This window comes from Panthera leo, chromosome C1 (genome assembly GCF_018350215.1).
Source record: "Panthera leo isolate Ple1 chromosome C1, P.leo_Ple1_pat1.1, whole genome shotgun sequence".
In the NCBI taxonomy this organism is placed as follows: Eukaryota; Metazoa; Chordata; class Mammalia; order Carnivora; family Felidae; genus Panthera; species Panthera leo.
The window spans coordinates 91,532,105-91,547,457 of NC_056686.1; the positions used below are offsets into that span (position 1 = coordinate 91,532,105).

The following is a 15,353-nucleotide window of genomic DNA, read 5'->3' on the forward strand; positions in this document are numbered from 1 at the left end:
TTAAGTCTTCTAAGCAATGGGAAGATTCTTCGTCCTAACAAAATTAACAAATCAACATTTCAGTCTGAGAAAAGAAACACTTAGGCCATCCACAATACCCTCTGAGTACTGAAAATCAAAGATGAACTAGACACAACGCCAACCTTCAAGGAGTTTATTATCCATCAGGAAAGCAAACACAAACAAATAGGAGTTCAATAAGGCAGTTCAAGTAAATGCTGGAGGATGAGCAAAGTGTGTACATGGTTCTCTGAAGGCACAATTGAATGGTTATTCCACCTAGAAGGGTGGGTTGGAAAAGTTTCCTCAAGAACCTTTTTCAGTGTAATTATTATTTTCTACAACTGAGTGATACAAGCATCTCTTTCTTTCATGAAGCACTGAGAAGCATAGAGTAGGGTGTCTAGGGCACAGTCACCTAGACATATTAATACAGAGACTCTAGGGGCACCTAGATGGCTCAGGTTAAGCTTCCAACTTCAGCACAGGTCATGATCTCGCGGTCTGTGAGTTTGAGCCCCACATCTGGCTCTGTGCTGACAGCGCAGAGCCTGGAGCCTGCTTCTATGTCTCCCTCTCTCTCTGCCCCTCCCCTGCTCATGCTCTCTGTCTCTCAAAAACGAATAAATGTTAAAAAAAATATATATTAAGTTTATAGCAGCACTCTCAACAATAGCCAAATTACGGAAAGAGCCTAAATGTCCATCAACTGATGAATGGATAAAGAAATTGTGGTTTATATACACAATGGAATACTACGTGGCAATGAGAAAGAATGAAATATGGCCTTTTGTAGCAACGTGGATGGAACTGGAGAGTGTGATGCTAAGTGAAATAAGCCATACAGAGAAAGACAGATACCATATGGTTTCACTCTTATGTGGATCCTGAGAAACTTAACAGAAACCCATGGGGGAGGGGAAGAAAAAAAAAAAAAAAAAGAGGTTAGAGTGGGAGAGAACCAAAGCATAAGAGACTGTTAAAAACTCAGAACAAACTGAGGGTTGATGGGGGGTGGGAGGGAGGAGAGGGTGGGTGATGGGTATTGAGGAGGGCACCTTTTGGGATGAGCACTGGGTGTTGTATGGAAACCAATTTGACAATAAATTTCATATATTTAAAAATAAATAAATAAAATAAATAAATAAAAATATATATTAAAAAAAATACAGAGCCTCTACATGAGCTAATAGAGGTAAGCAGCCATCTAGTCAAATTGTCTACTTCCTATCATTTTTGAGAACTTATTAAATTCTGTGCAAAGTATTGAATAAGACATGTTCTCTCCTCAAGGACTGTGCACCCTGCTAGAGGAGACACGAACAAAGCATTACAGTACAATTTGGTAATTACTTTAATAGGGATTTGTTCATGGCTACGGAAGCACAGCAGATGACAGTTAACTAAAACGTGAGAGTTCAGGGAAGGCTTAACAAATAAGGAGCCATGTGTGAGCTCTGAAGGACAGGACAGAGCTGGCTCAGTGAACTTTCTCAGGCAGTAGGATGTGTCAGGGCTAAATGAGGTCCTCTGTGCTATTACTTAATCTAAATGTGAGGATCTTTCCATGAAACAGGTATCGTTCCCATTGTCTACATATGTACACAGGTGACTTAACTTGTCCAAACCCAAACTAAAGTAACAGGTGAAGTTGGGTTTTGAATGCAGATCAGAAGTCTTATTTGGCTTCTTTGGCTTTTCCCAGAATAGGTAAGCAAAAAAAAAAAAAAAAAAAAAAAAAAAAAAAAAGAGACTTACTTTGATCTGTATCTCTACTGGTTGAAATCTGATCTCTTCAGCAATCTCCTTAGATCTTTCAAACAGTTCCTTTTCTGTAAAGTTTCTATTTCTTCTGTATACATACATTTTCAGCATGATTTCTATTTCTTCTGTATTCATACATTTTCAGCATGATTATATAATCAAGCAGGCATTTGTAACTCACTAAAATGATCTCAAATTCCTCTACTTTTCAAGGAAGTCAAACCTACTTAGACACTAGCAAAGCGTAACTCAACACTTAATATTTTCAATAATTTAAAAGAAACATTTATGGAAAGACATCCGTTTGAACGTAACATACAAGCTCTAATACTTAGACAACCATTTGAAAAGTAAGAGGGTATGTGAAGTGAAGACATGGCATAGTGTAGCCACAAAGTCATCACGCCTAGTAGGTAGGAGTGGGCTGTATGTTCCCACCACTATATACAAATTTGATATATTCCCTACAGTCTTCTGGCAAATGTCTGTGTTAATGACTGGAAGCCATTAGTGTTGTGTTTTGAAGTTGTTTTTAGGGCTTCACTACTAACAGGTAAAGATGAGAAATTTTCTGTTCCACATATACATAAAACATCAGACCTTATCAAGTCTAGATACGGAAGGGGCCATACTCTATCAGACCCATATCTAATCTGTTGTTAAGATAAGTTTCTAAAATGTGAGAACAGGATCAGATTTGAGCAGTGCAGTCTTGTTACAGAATGATCACTGCCTCTAAACCACAAATGAAGTTGGTAAAATAAGCAGTGTGATTGACACTGTATTTTTCCAAAGGGCCCTAAAAACTATCTTCTGAAATAGCTTCCCCCATGTCATGGTGAAGACAGCTATCACTCAGTTAACAGAAGTTACAATAATTATCACATTAGGGACTATGTGACCTTTGTGAACTTACCAGACTTACATATTGCACACAACTATTTATGTTGCTCTTGTGTGATTAAACGCTCAGGAAAACAGTATATACTCAGTCTTATGTAAATGAGTATTTCTTTGCTTATGTTTTATGTGCATACAGTTTTTATAAGGCCATCTGCTTTACAGAAGAGATTGTAAGTGGGTGACATAGTCATTACCAAATAAAATCATACAATTGGCAATAAATTATATGATGCTGTACTTAGTAAAGATTACTAGACTGTAAATATAAATCAAACCCTGAGAGGGGAAATATGACTATAAAAGCTGTTGATACGACAAGGGAAAAATAATTTATATTGGCTGAGCACCCAGGCATTATATTTGACAATTTACCTGTTATTACATAGTACCAGGAGGCAAGTAATTTCCAGTTTCCCTCCAGTGATCTACTTACTGCAAGATTATTGATCTATGCATCCCAAATTACACACCAAGGTGCTCACCAAGGTGAGCAAACTCACAGGGACAGTGCAGGAGATTTTACATTTTCAAAAAATAGTAATAATAATTAACAGGAATACTCCCACCTGTCAGGTATTATATGAACTACTGGCTCAAATTAGTGTATAGTTTCAACATTAGATCATACCACATTCCTCTCAAAGACATGTATCTGTGAAGCTGGACATTCGGCATTTGCTATGAGTGATTATAAAGTAAATACAGTACCTCAATGTGGAACAGAAAACGAGGGTGTGGTGATATGTAATCTTATTCCAAGATTTGAGAAGTTGTGTAGTGCCCATCAGGCATGCACATCTCATTAGAGAGTAATTGCAGGTATTTAAGATAAAAATTGGTTTTTCCTTTCAGTTTATGTGTATTCTCTTTTTAAACAACTAGTAAGTTGTCTCCAGCTAACTACCTAAAAATGAAAATGCTGGGGTTTTTCACTTTGTTATTTTGGCTGAGGGGTAAAGTGGAAAAAAAAAAAATCACACATTCAACATGCCATAAATCGAGGAAGTTTGAGAACTTCTGTTGTAGGTGAATTCTAACCTTGCAAACCAAAGGAAAGGAGGCTGGCTGACCTGAGGGTCTTTAAAGGCTTCACCTAGTTCTCTGAGCAAAGTTTCTGAAGTGATTAATAAAAAGGTCATCTGTGATTGAATGTACAAAATATTTTATATGATCGGTGTGACAGATGGAAATGTTAATTGTCACCATATACTTCCCACTCTTACGATAACTTTGCTCACCTTCCATTGTGTGTCACTTGACTAAATATGATGATTGTGTAATGTGTATTTCATATTCAGGAAGAATAAATTATATCTATTTTCGGTAATATCCCCTCTCCTGCCCTTTCACTACTGAAATACACAGAAGTACTGCTTAGATAATCTAACACAGGGGTTTTTAGATGAATTTCCTCTACAGTATGATCTATATGTAGACAGTTATGATTTTCTCTTGTATTCTACATATTTTAGAGTAACCTGAGGTCCTACATGTTCAGACCTCCAAAAAAAGAAAAAAGAAAAATGAAATGTTTATGTAATTATGCCAAATACTTAGGAAATTATACAAAGCATAGTATCACCTGCCATGAGATTATAAATCTTATATATAGAAGGCCAGTAAGATACCAACAAAGTTAAAACTAAAAACCACCACCTTACTAGCATTTGTGGAATCTCCTGAAATAAGGATGAGGACACTAGAAGCAGGCAGACCCTAGTATGACCTCCAGCTTCATGATTTTTAAACTGTGCGATGCCAGGCAAATGACGTAATCTCTCTATCTTCAAACAGAAATAACAATACCAATCTCACAGGGTGAAGACTAGTGAGGACTTAAAATACTTAAGCTACCTTAAGTATTAAAATACTTAAAATACTACAGAAGCTACTAGCACTGAGTAACTTTACCATCATATCATAACATCAACTAAAAGCAGACACAACTGATTCCTCTTTTAGTTTGTTCAAAAACTATGTAAAAAAAACCTCCTAGCTTAACTTCCCCTAGCCATCTCAAACTAAGCATGGCTAAAATGAAACTCACATTTCCTGAGAATCAACACCTACGGTTGTGTAAAAAAAGAAAAAGTTGCCTCTTACCCCACCTTTATGACCTTGAAATCATTCTTGACCCCCTTTCTGTCACACTCAAGCCATCGCCAGATGCTGTCAAACCTTTTCAACGGTCTCACGTTATTCCTCCACTTTCCCTCATCGCCCTGCAAGCTGGGTACTATAATATTTTCATTATTAGCCTCTGCTTTTGGCTCCTTCTCACCTAACCTATCTTAACACCAAAACCTCTAGATAACATGGTTCTCCTGTAACTTTCTGCCATAGATCACCACTTTCCTCTTCTACATCAAAAAAATGAGTTCAGGGAACCTAGGTGACTCGGTTAAGCATCCAACTCTTGATTCCAGCTCAGGTCATGATCTCACAGCTTGTGAGTTCAAGCCCCGCATTGGGCTCTTCACTGATGGTACAGAGCCTGCTTGAGATTCTCACTCTCTCTCCCTCTGACTCTGCCTGCTCTTTCTCGCTCTCAAAATAAACTTTAAAATTTTCTTTAAAAAAAGAGTTCCAATAAGACCTTGTGGAGGGGCGTCTGGGTGGCTCAGTCGGTTAAGCGTCCGACTTCGGCTCAGGTCATGATCTCACAGTCCATGAGTTCGAGCCCCGCGTCGGGTCTGTGCTGACAGCTCAGAGCCTGGAATCTGTTTCAGATTCTGTGTCTCCCTCTCTCTCTGACCCTCCCCCATTCGTGCTGTGTCTCTCTCTGTCTCAAAAATAAATAAACGTTAAAAAAAATTAAAAAAGACCTTGTGGAGTTGTATCCACACAGAGCCACTGAGTAGACACTGCTCACATGGCCCTTTGCAAACCACAAAAGGGACCCTTCCTTCTTCACGATACTTTACTTCCATCTCCTAGAAAACTGAGCTCAGGTGCTGATTTCATTAAAGACATATTGATACTATATGCAGAGACGTGAGTCTAAATAAATACAAACATATAATGTGATTAGATCATGTCCAGCAGATATGGTGCCCATCATGAACAATCTAAGAGTGGTGTCTTCATGTTCCTAGTTCTTTTCCTGTACCAACCCCTATGCCATCCACACTATCCAACAGACAAAAATCAATCACTAATGACCTCCCAGTTGCCAAATCTGATGGCTGAATTTTTATTACTTTTCTTATTTGATTTTGTACTAGGATCACAATCTTTTTCCATGGTCTTTAGGACAGCACTTTTTCCTAGATCTCTTCCTACCCTCTGACTACCGTGTCACTCTTTCCCTTACTGCCTCCTACCCTTTTTGTTTCCTAAATGTCACTCCTCAGTTTTCCATCCATGGCCTTCCATTTTATCAAGAATAACAATTTCAGTCATGACTTCAGTCATATACCCTTGACCAAAGAATGGTCCTCCTCTATAGAGGAAGGTCATCCTCTTCAACAGAGCATGCAACTTTAGGAGGGATGCACATGGAGGAGTGAGAGGAAGGGAACAGCTGCCTAGCCAGCCAGATCAGCCAAATCAACCCTGGGGATCAATGGGGTAACTGACGTCAGAGCCAGATCACCATCACTGCACGTTATATTCAACATTTACAAATCAATGTGGTATCATGGGAATATTAGGGAGCAGGTAAAGGACATTTTTATTTTAAATAAGGTGGACAGGGTAAGCATTGTAATTAAAGTGCCATCTTAAGTAAAGGCTTGAAGTAGGTGATGGAGTTGACCGCATGGACATCTATGAAGCAAGCATTCCAGGCAGAATAAATAGCCAGTGCAAAGGCCTTAAGAACCTACATGATATTTCAAGGAACATCAACAAACCAAAGCATTTGGAGTAGATAGACTACTATCTACCTGAAATTGTCATAAACATACAAATGTGTGATATCTGTGATGAGCCATCTTGAATGAGACCCTTGAAATGTAGTGCCCTTGTGCATTATACAATCTGCTATGTCAGCCTGATATAGGATTCCTCCTCCTCTCTACTTGTCTTAGGTCAACCCTCATTTCATATACCATTTCACAATGAAGCGTTCCTACCCAAATCACAGCCATCACCAAATCCTCTTAACTGCAGTTTGTACACAGTTAACCACTGACATATACTACCATGTGTTTATATGCAGTATTTTTCCTTCTAGGTATAGTCTTTGGTTTGTCTCTGACTAAAAAAAGAAAAAAAAAAATCACTCTAGAACAACAATGCTTCCCCATTACCCATCAATGTGATTATATCTAACAGGCCCATAATAACTGTTCATTGCAAATAAACAGTTTATTGAGAATATTTTTCATAAATGCAACTTTACATTGACACCCAGATTGCAATCCCACTGAGCCAATATACTCACCACAGTGATATAGGAAATAATTTAAAAGGCATATTTGATTTTTAATAATTTAAATTTAATAATTTAATAATTTAATAGGCACATTGATTTTTCAGTTCATTCCATTCCACTGATTTAATGAAATAATCGTTCATATTTCATTTCAGATCAAGTTTTGCTACTGGTTTTAATATTGCTTTCTAAGATACAAAGTCTCTAATCTTCCTAATAAAATTAAGCCATTTCTTAAAAAAAAAAAAAAAAAAGAGAAAAATAATGTGTTCCCTTCCAGTAAGAAAATGTTAAGGATTATTCCAAGTCAAGCATAGCTACCATGTAAACACTGGACAAAAGCTGGTATTGTAGAGTTGCTTGAACTACAAGTGAACAGTTTATTGAAGACAAGGGGGCCATCAGAATGTTGACATTACCAAAAGATTTTTCTTTTATCATAAAACTATATTTCCTAGGTCAGACATTGCTCAGCATTTTCTGATTACCTGAAGTATTAGCACCAATGATGAAGTGTTTTCCCAGCAGATCCACTGATGATCCCCAAGAAAAGCTGGGAAGGAGATCTTCCAGCAACCCCTGCTCATCAGAGCCACTTCCAGAAACACCGAGGACTTGTCATTGTGGCTACAAGCCACAACCAAGCCAAAGCCTCTTAATCACAGGTGGCTTCCCCAGGCCTGCTTTCTTACTGTTAGAAATGGCCAGCAGGCCAGGTCATATGTCAAAGTAAGCTCTACAGCTGGGGAGTCTTGTCTAAGATGATTGAAGCCATGTCTAAATACGTAGCACCTGGCTCAGGACCCTTAACGAATGTCTGATTTGTCTTTAACAACCTCAAAAGAAAAGACGACAGAATGGCAGACAGAACCAGAGATCCAAGTGTGTGGCATGGTATCCAGAGTCAATGGGAATTGCTTAAAAGCATTTTCATTACATTCCTGAGGAGAGCCTCAGTGATCATTATAGTAAGAATTACTGTAATCAGAATTTATAAAACTGGTATTTAAATGACAAACATCCTAAGGGTGCCTGGGTGGTTTGGTCAGTTCAGCATCTGATTTCAGCTCAAGTCATGATCTCATGGTCTATGGGTTCAAGCCCCGCATCAGGCTTTGTGCTGACTGCTCAGAGCCTGGAGCCTGCTTGGGATTCTGTGTCTCCCTCGCTCTCTACCCCTCCCCCCTCATTCATATTCATTCTCTCTCCCTCTCCTTCTCTCTCTCTCAAAAATGAACATTGAAAATTTTTTTTTAAATAAAATTGAATAAATGACAAACATTCTATATATCACTTTAACAAAACACAGATGATATAAATTTAAGGTTTCTTATTTGTGCAAAATCTGATATCTTTCAGAGCCCACATGACAAGCTAGAGACCCCATTGCCTCTAAATAAAACTTTAAAAAATAATTTTCAAAAATAAAGGCAACTGTCACCATTGCCTTCTACCTCCGGGCAGGCCTATCAAGCTATTCAAAACTAACAGCTTCTTATTTTATGGTTAATGCCATTTAAACAAAATACTCTCTGAAATATGGGAGTTCACTCCTAACTTCACAGCCAACTCTAACAATTTCCTAATTTGAAGGGTACATCAATTGAGCTGCAGTTAAAAAATAAGTTCTCTTATTCTATTGCTAGGACAGAGAAGCCCTATTAGTTTCTGTGTAGGTATTAAACTTTACTGTTACCCATAATGCCCTCTCGCTGCCCTGGAGAGACTGGGATGGACAGAGACTCCAGGAAAGCAGGTCTACTGTGGGAATCTTTAGTTGGTTGAGTGATAATGATAGCTTTCCTGGATATTATTTCTTTCCTCACCTAAAGTATCTTCCCCTTGACAGCTTATACATTCCTTTTTCCTTTCCCAGCACTCAAATTAGCAAACAGCAGGCCGTGATGATATCAACACCCTCTCTCTCTCTCTCTCTCTCTCTCTCTCTCTCTCTCTCTCTCACACACACACACACACACACACACACACACACACACACACACACACACACATTCAGAACTACATCATTTCCACCAAAGGCATGAGGTAAAAAGATCAGTGTAGCTCTCAGGGAACAAAGAAAATTCACCGTTAGAAGATACTGGCACACTCTGTCTATAATTAACATTGTAAAACACTTTTGTGAATTCTAACTTCAAACATAATTCATAAAAAGGAAAGCTATCATTATCACCCAACCAACTAGAGATTCCCACAGTAGACCTGCTCTCCCAGAGTCTGTCCATCCCAATCCCTCTGGCTCAGCAAGAGGGCACAACTGGACCCATTCCCTTAGCCCAGCACAATGCAGGGCATAGAGTACATCCCCATAAATGTAGTGAGTCCCATGATAGGTCAGAAATCATACCTCTAGCTACTTAGCTGGCCTTTGTTGAGAGTTTATCATGTGCTGTACATCGGATTACCTAAAAGATGTTCATAATAACTAAGATCTTATTTTCCTCATTTTACAGAAAAGAAAACTAAGCAACTGGCCCATGATCACGTAGCTTTAAGAATGACGCAGAGATTTGAAACTTACTTCACTGATTTCATTTGCAGTTTCATTTTCATTGTTGCTTGAAACAAATTAGTAATACTATAAAACTGTAGCATAATCTTTAACCTCATAGCACCCTTCCATTTAATTTTGCTTTTAACCACCATATCATACTCCCTGTCTTTGCCCTTGAAAGACACACAGAGTTGTGCTGTTAGGAACCACAGACACAATGCCCAGGGCCAGTGAGGTGTTCAGGAGCCTATAGAAAATAGCAGGCTTGGTGGAGGGGAAAGGGGGTAGGATCTCAAAATTATGAAAAGAAAATTATCAAATTGAAGTTAATAACTGTTTACTTTAAAGGTCATAAATGTTATGGGATTTAACAATAATTACTTGAATTAGCATTCATGAAAATTATATTTGAAAACAATTTCTAACTCAAATTGTTCTTACTCTAAAGGGATCCCCAGGGGTGCCTGGGTGGCTCAGTCAGTTAAGCATCCAACTGTTGGTTTGGATTCAGGTTATGATCTTACAGTTTGTGGGATAGAGCCCTGTATCCAGCTCTGTGCTGAGAGCTCAGAGACTGCTTGGGATTCATACTCTCTCTCTCTCTCTCTCTCTCTCTCAAAATAAATAAATACACTAAAAAATTTTTTTAAATAAAGGGAGCCCCAAATATATATAACAATTGTAGAGAATTATAGCCAATTGCATGTTGCATCCAAATTTGAAAGCAAAATTATGTTTAAAATCCTTTATACTTCTTTAACAGAATCATATCCGATGTGATACATGGGTAACTAATGTGCTCCATTTCCCAGATTCCTTGTCAAGACATTTTGGGTTAGGCTCTGCTGATGAGAAGTACTCCTGTAAAAGAAAAGGCTGGATATAAGAAGCCATAAACTCCTCCAACAGTAGTGAGTAGGTGCCGGGACACATGTTAGATGGACACATGTGTGGCTTCTGGAGAAAGCTGTTAGCTAGGGAACCTCCACTTTGGGGCTGCAGGTGGCTAAGCCACAGGCTAGCCGTTCTCAAATTCCTCCAAGTAGTATCAGTTATGGCCAATATTCACTCCTTGTATAATCTCTCTATTAAACCTCTCTCTGCTAAAACAATTAGAATGGTTATGGTCCTCCTGTTTTACCCAAAAAAGCAAACAATAATCTCTAGTAGGTAAGATAATATATGACCTTTTTCTTCTTGTTCGCATTTTCTGGCTTTTTAAAATGAACATGTGCTGCCTTTGTTAACATACACCAACTCCCTGCACCACACACCTAAAAAAATACTCTCAAATTAGTGTAAGACGGAAGTTCCTGGGGCGCCTGGGTGGCTCAGTCCGTTAAGCAGTTGACTTCACCTCAGGTCATGATCCCAGGGTTCATGAGTTCGAGCCCCGCGTCGGGCTCTGTGCTGACAGCTCAGAGCCTGGACCCTGCTTCAGATTCTGTGTCTCCCTCTCTGCCCCTCCCCCGCTCACACTCTGTCTCTCTGTTTTAAAATTAATGAATACATTTTTTTTTAATTTTTTTAAAAAAGGAAGTTCCCTACATACCTCAGCAAATACTTGCTATACATAACAACTGATATTTGTATAAATTACTCCAGTTGTTTTTAAAGTTTAAATTAGGTACCAAACACCCTGTTTAAAAAAAAAAAAAAAAAATCAGGAAAATCTTCTACAAATTGATATCCCTACAAAGGGCTAAAGGGAAAATAACCACTTGCTATTGAAAGAGTTACTTTTCAGAATAATTCATGTATTGCAGTCACTTTTATTACCTTTTCACTGAGCAACACCTTAAGAATTTTTGTATTCTGAGAGGTTCTATTATCCTGTCCATTTTGATTTCCAAGATTTAGCCAAAACAGTCTATCCAAGGACATTTAACACATAGAAAACTATCCTCCAGATGGTCAAAAACAAAAAAATGAGTAATTGAAGATGGCTTCACATCCTCTTTCAGCTACTCCAAAGGCAGGTGTCGTGTAAATAAAACATAAGAATATTTACATTAACAGACTGTAATAGCAGTTGGTTCATAACTCCACTAAAATATTTTAAATGCAACAAAAGTTAAATAATGGTAAGCAAAGACTGGGGGAAATATTCGTCACAATTATTTTCAGATCTTAATATTTCCATCATCAAAGATAAATTACATAATCTGTTGCAACCATATTAATCCAATTGGCACAAATTAGGGGCAAATTCCATATCCATAACATACAGTTAAGTATGGAAATTCATTAAAATTTTTATATAAAAATGTGGAAAATTTCCTGAAAAGTCATGGTATAATCTCTTTTCTTGCTGCTTTAAACAGATTATCAAGACTACACAATTACAGACTATAGTGTTAACTTCACAGAACTCTTAAGTTGTCTGCAAACAATCCTTTCAAAGTCATAATGCAATAGGTGTACCAGCCCCTTTGTCATGTATAGACATTGTCTGATTGTGATATCTTCTTTGTGGGATGGTGAGCCAATCTTTATAATCAGTGGAAAAACATATACATTAAGTATTCCATAACAGTCTTTTGAATATCAAGTTTGATAAATGGAGGAATGTTTGAATAATGAAATTAAGAACTGGCAAAAAAGTAATCAAGGCCAAATTAATTAAACCTACAATTATTACTGGTAGCACTTACTGAGCAATTACTATGTGCAGGCATTATGCTAAGCACATTGTGCAGATTATGTAATACAACAACCCCACGAGGAAAGCACGACCATCCTCATTTCGCAGGTGAGGAAACACGCTTGCAGAGGCTGAGAGGAATGCCCAAGATCACACAGCCATTCGGCAGTTAGTGGAATTTACACACAGGCCTATTTAATTCCAAAGCCCTACTTGCACCAAATCTAAATCTTTCCATACACAGTTAAGAAAATAAACAAGCAAAAATAAATACCCTCCCTGGATCATTAGTTATGAAAACACTTAAAGGAAAATAAATCACAAAGCTCCCTCTCCCGGATGCTGAGGACAGCAACCACATACATTTCACTCTAAGAAGGAAGCCTTCACACCATCCTTCAGAACTTAGTAAAACAACCTACATAAAATGTTAGGCCCTATGTGTTTTCTCAAAGTTACATGATTAAAAGCCCCAGATTAGCACTGCTGCAGTGACATCTGACAGCAAGCAGAAAGCAGAAGGACAATAACTGAAGATCACAGTACTGACCCTGATTCCAGAAAAAAAGCCAAACTCAATTAAATACATGGTCTTTAATCACAGTAGATTTAAACATATGCAATAGCATTAATATAAGGTTATTATCTCAAGTTTGACAGTTTTAACATTTCAGCCTCTAAAGAGTAGGGCTGGAGTCCTATGAAATTCCCAGGCAGAATCTGACTATTCAACACCAGACAAACACATCATTCAATTGCTTATTGTCCCGAAAATAAAGCAAATTCTCTCCTTCCAAATTCTGTAACACAATAGTAGCACATAAAAGTACATTTCATTAAAATTAGTTATAGTTAGAGGCTTTTAACAATTTTTTCTGATTATAAAAGGAATTATGAGTCGAGCATATAAAATTTGAAAATAAAAGTATAAATTAGAACACAAACGTTACCTGTAGTCCTATTAATGTTAGCATCTCTATCTGTATATTATACTCCTTAGTTTGCTTTATCTTCCCTGTGAGCTATATGGAACACATAAGCTTAACGTAAGTAACTTGCAGACAAAGTTAAGGAGTTCAACACAGGGGAAAAAGAAATTCAAGATTACAGTGGATCACACAGGTAGAGCTTTCTAGCAGCGTAAAAATGCTAGGAACACTGCTAAGGGCAAACGGATGTTGAGCATACTATAGGAGTGGTATTAATCTCTGAAAGCTGCTTAACTAATTTTAAATCTTCAAAAATGGTTCTAATAAATAAAATGTAAGTCCAATTCAGGGTACATTCAGTTTCCTCATTATATTTTGAAGACAAGATATTCTATTACAAGAATCTGAGAACAATAAGCCACCACTGAGATAGCTGCTAGAGCAAGAAAAGTAATGTTATTATTATCTAGGGGAGAATTAACTGTTAGCAGATTGGCCACGTGAGAATCAAACAGGTTCCATTATCAATGGTCAACCAATCCAGATCTAGTATCAAGGAAAGAATAAAATAAAACCTGTTTATCAGCCTGAGCTTAAATACTCTCTTATCCATAAACTTAGCTTATATATTTGGACAGGCCCTTTCAGTTCCTCTGTTCAATTACATTATCTAGAAACAAATGCTCTAATTTTACCACAAACAGCACTAGTTTAGACAAAAATGTATGTTGATAAGATGTCTCAAATGCCATGATATATAGGTAAGAAGATGAGGCAGCAAGGCAAGCACTCAACAGCTTGGAACTTTTTTTTTTTTTAATGTTTATTTTGAGAGAGAGGGACAGAGCACATGCACGTGAGCAGGGAGGGGCAGAGAGAGAATTCCAAGCAGGCTCCATGCTCACCACACAGTGGACACATGGCTCAATCCCTTTAATACGAGATCACGACCTGATCTCTTGATCAAAGATCAAGAGTCAGACACCCAACCAACTGAGCCACCCTGGGGCCCCAACAATTTAGAACTTTGATAGAAGATAACTATCACATACTTTGTATTGTTTTCTTATGACGAGTGAAAGCTTTACGACATTTGTGGAACATACTGAAAATATACCTCAAACTACAATTTTCACAAAAAAATGTTTTAACACAGAAACAATCTCAAGGACAGATTGAGAATCCATCAGTTAAAAAAATAAAATAAATCAAACTATTGGGTTTTTTTTCTGATTCTTGGTAAACAACCTGAGGTTTTAAATATACATAAAGGGTACCTGGGTGGCGCAATTGGTTAAGCATCTGACTCCTGATCTCGGCTCAGGTCATGATCTCCTGGTTTGTGACTTTAAGCCCTGCAAGGAGCTCAAGCTGATAGTGTGAAGCTGGCTTGGGATTTGGTCTCTCCTTCTCTCTGCCCCTCCCCTACTTGTATGCTCTCTCTTTCTCTCGCTCCTCTCTCAAAATAAACTTAACAAATGGAGAAATCAAAAAACAAAAATAAAAATACATAAGGAAAGGGGCACCTGGGTGGCTTGGTTTGGTTAAGCATCCGACTTGATCTGGGTTCAGGTCATGAACTCACAATGCAGAGCCTGCTTGGGATTCTCTCCATCCCTCCTTCTCTCTGCCCCTCCCTTGCTCATGTTCTCTTTCTCTCAAAATATATAATAAAAATTTTTTTAAATAAAAATACTTAAGAAAATACCAAAGGCAGACAGTGACTAATATTTAATAATTTACATCACTGAAATTTTTTTCTCCCAACAACCCGGTACCAGGAACTCAAGGGCTTATCCCCTGACTTTTCAATAGGTCCTGGAAAATAAAGTCCCCAGAATATTAAGAGGTGTATGCAGAGAACAGACAGGATCTCAGGACTCTAGTCTGCTTGTACAAACTGTAGAGAGAAGAATCAATAAATGCTCCTGCCTGAGAACCAGTTTCCCAGCCAATCTTTCTGAATGTTCTACCTCCACTACCCTCTCCCTTTTCTTATCTCTCACATCACTAATACTAAGCACCACAGGCTTATAATTTTTCTTATTTTGTTAAACTTTTACCTTTCGAGGAGTGTCTGGATGGTTTAGTTGGTTAAGCATGTGACTCTTCATTTCAGCTCAGGTCTCAATCTCATGGTTTGTGAGATCGAGTTTCCTCTTTCTCCCCTCTCAAAATAAATACTTTTTTTTAAAAGTCTTATCTTTCTAAAATATCTAC

At 37.8% G+C, this 15,353-nt stretch overlaps 1 protein-coding gene across 3 annotated transcripts in view; it reads right to left on the reverse strand.

The window, feature by feature from the left end:
* The window catches only part of VAV3 (vav guanine nucleotide exchange factor 3), a 468,861-nt gene that overhangs the window by 295,775 nt on the left and 157,733 nt on the right, over positions 1-15,353 (reverse strand). The window contains exon 1 of one of the 3 annotated variants that reach the window (XM_042953186.1): positions 15,197-15,267. The exons of the other annotated variants lie outside the window; for them this stretch is intronic. Within the exon in view, the coding sequence (XP_042809120.1) occupies positions 15,197-15,247 (51 nt within the window). The 5' untranslated portion in view covers positions 15,248-15,267. Of the gene's footprint in view, positions 1-15,196; positions 15,268-15,353 lie in introns of those variants that run through there. 3 annotated transcript variants of the gene reach the window in all.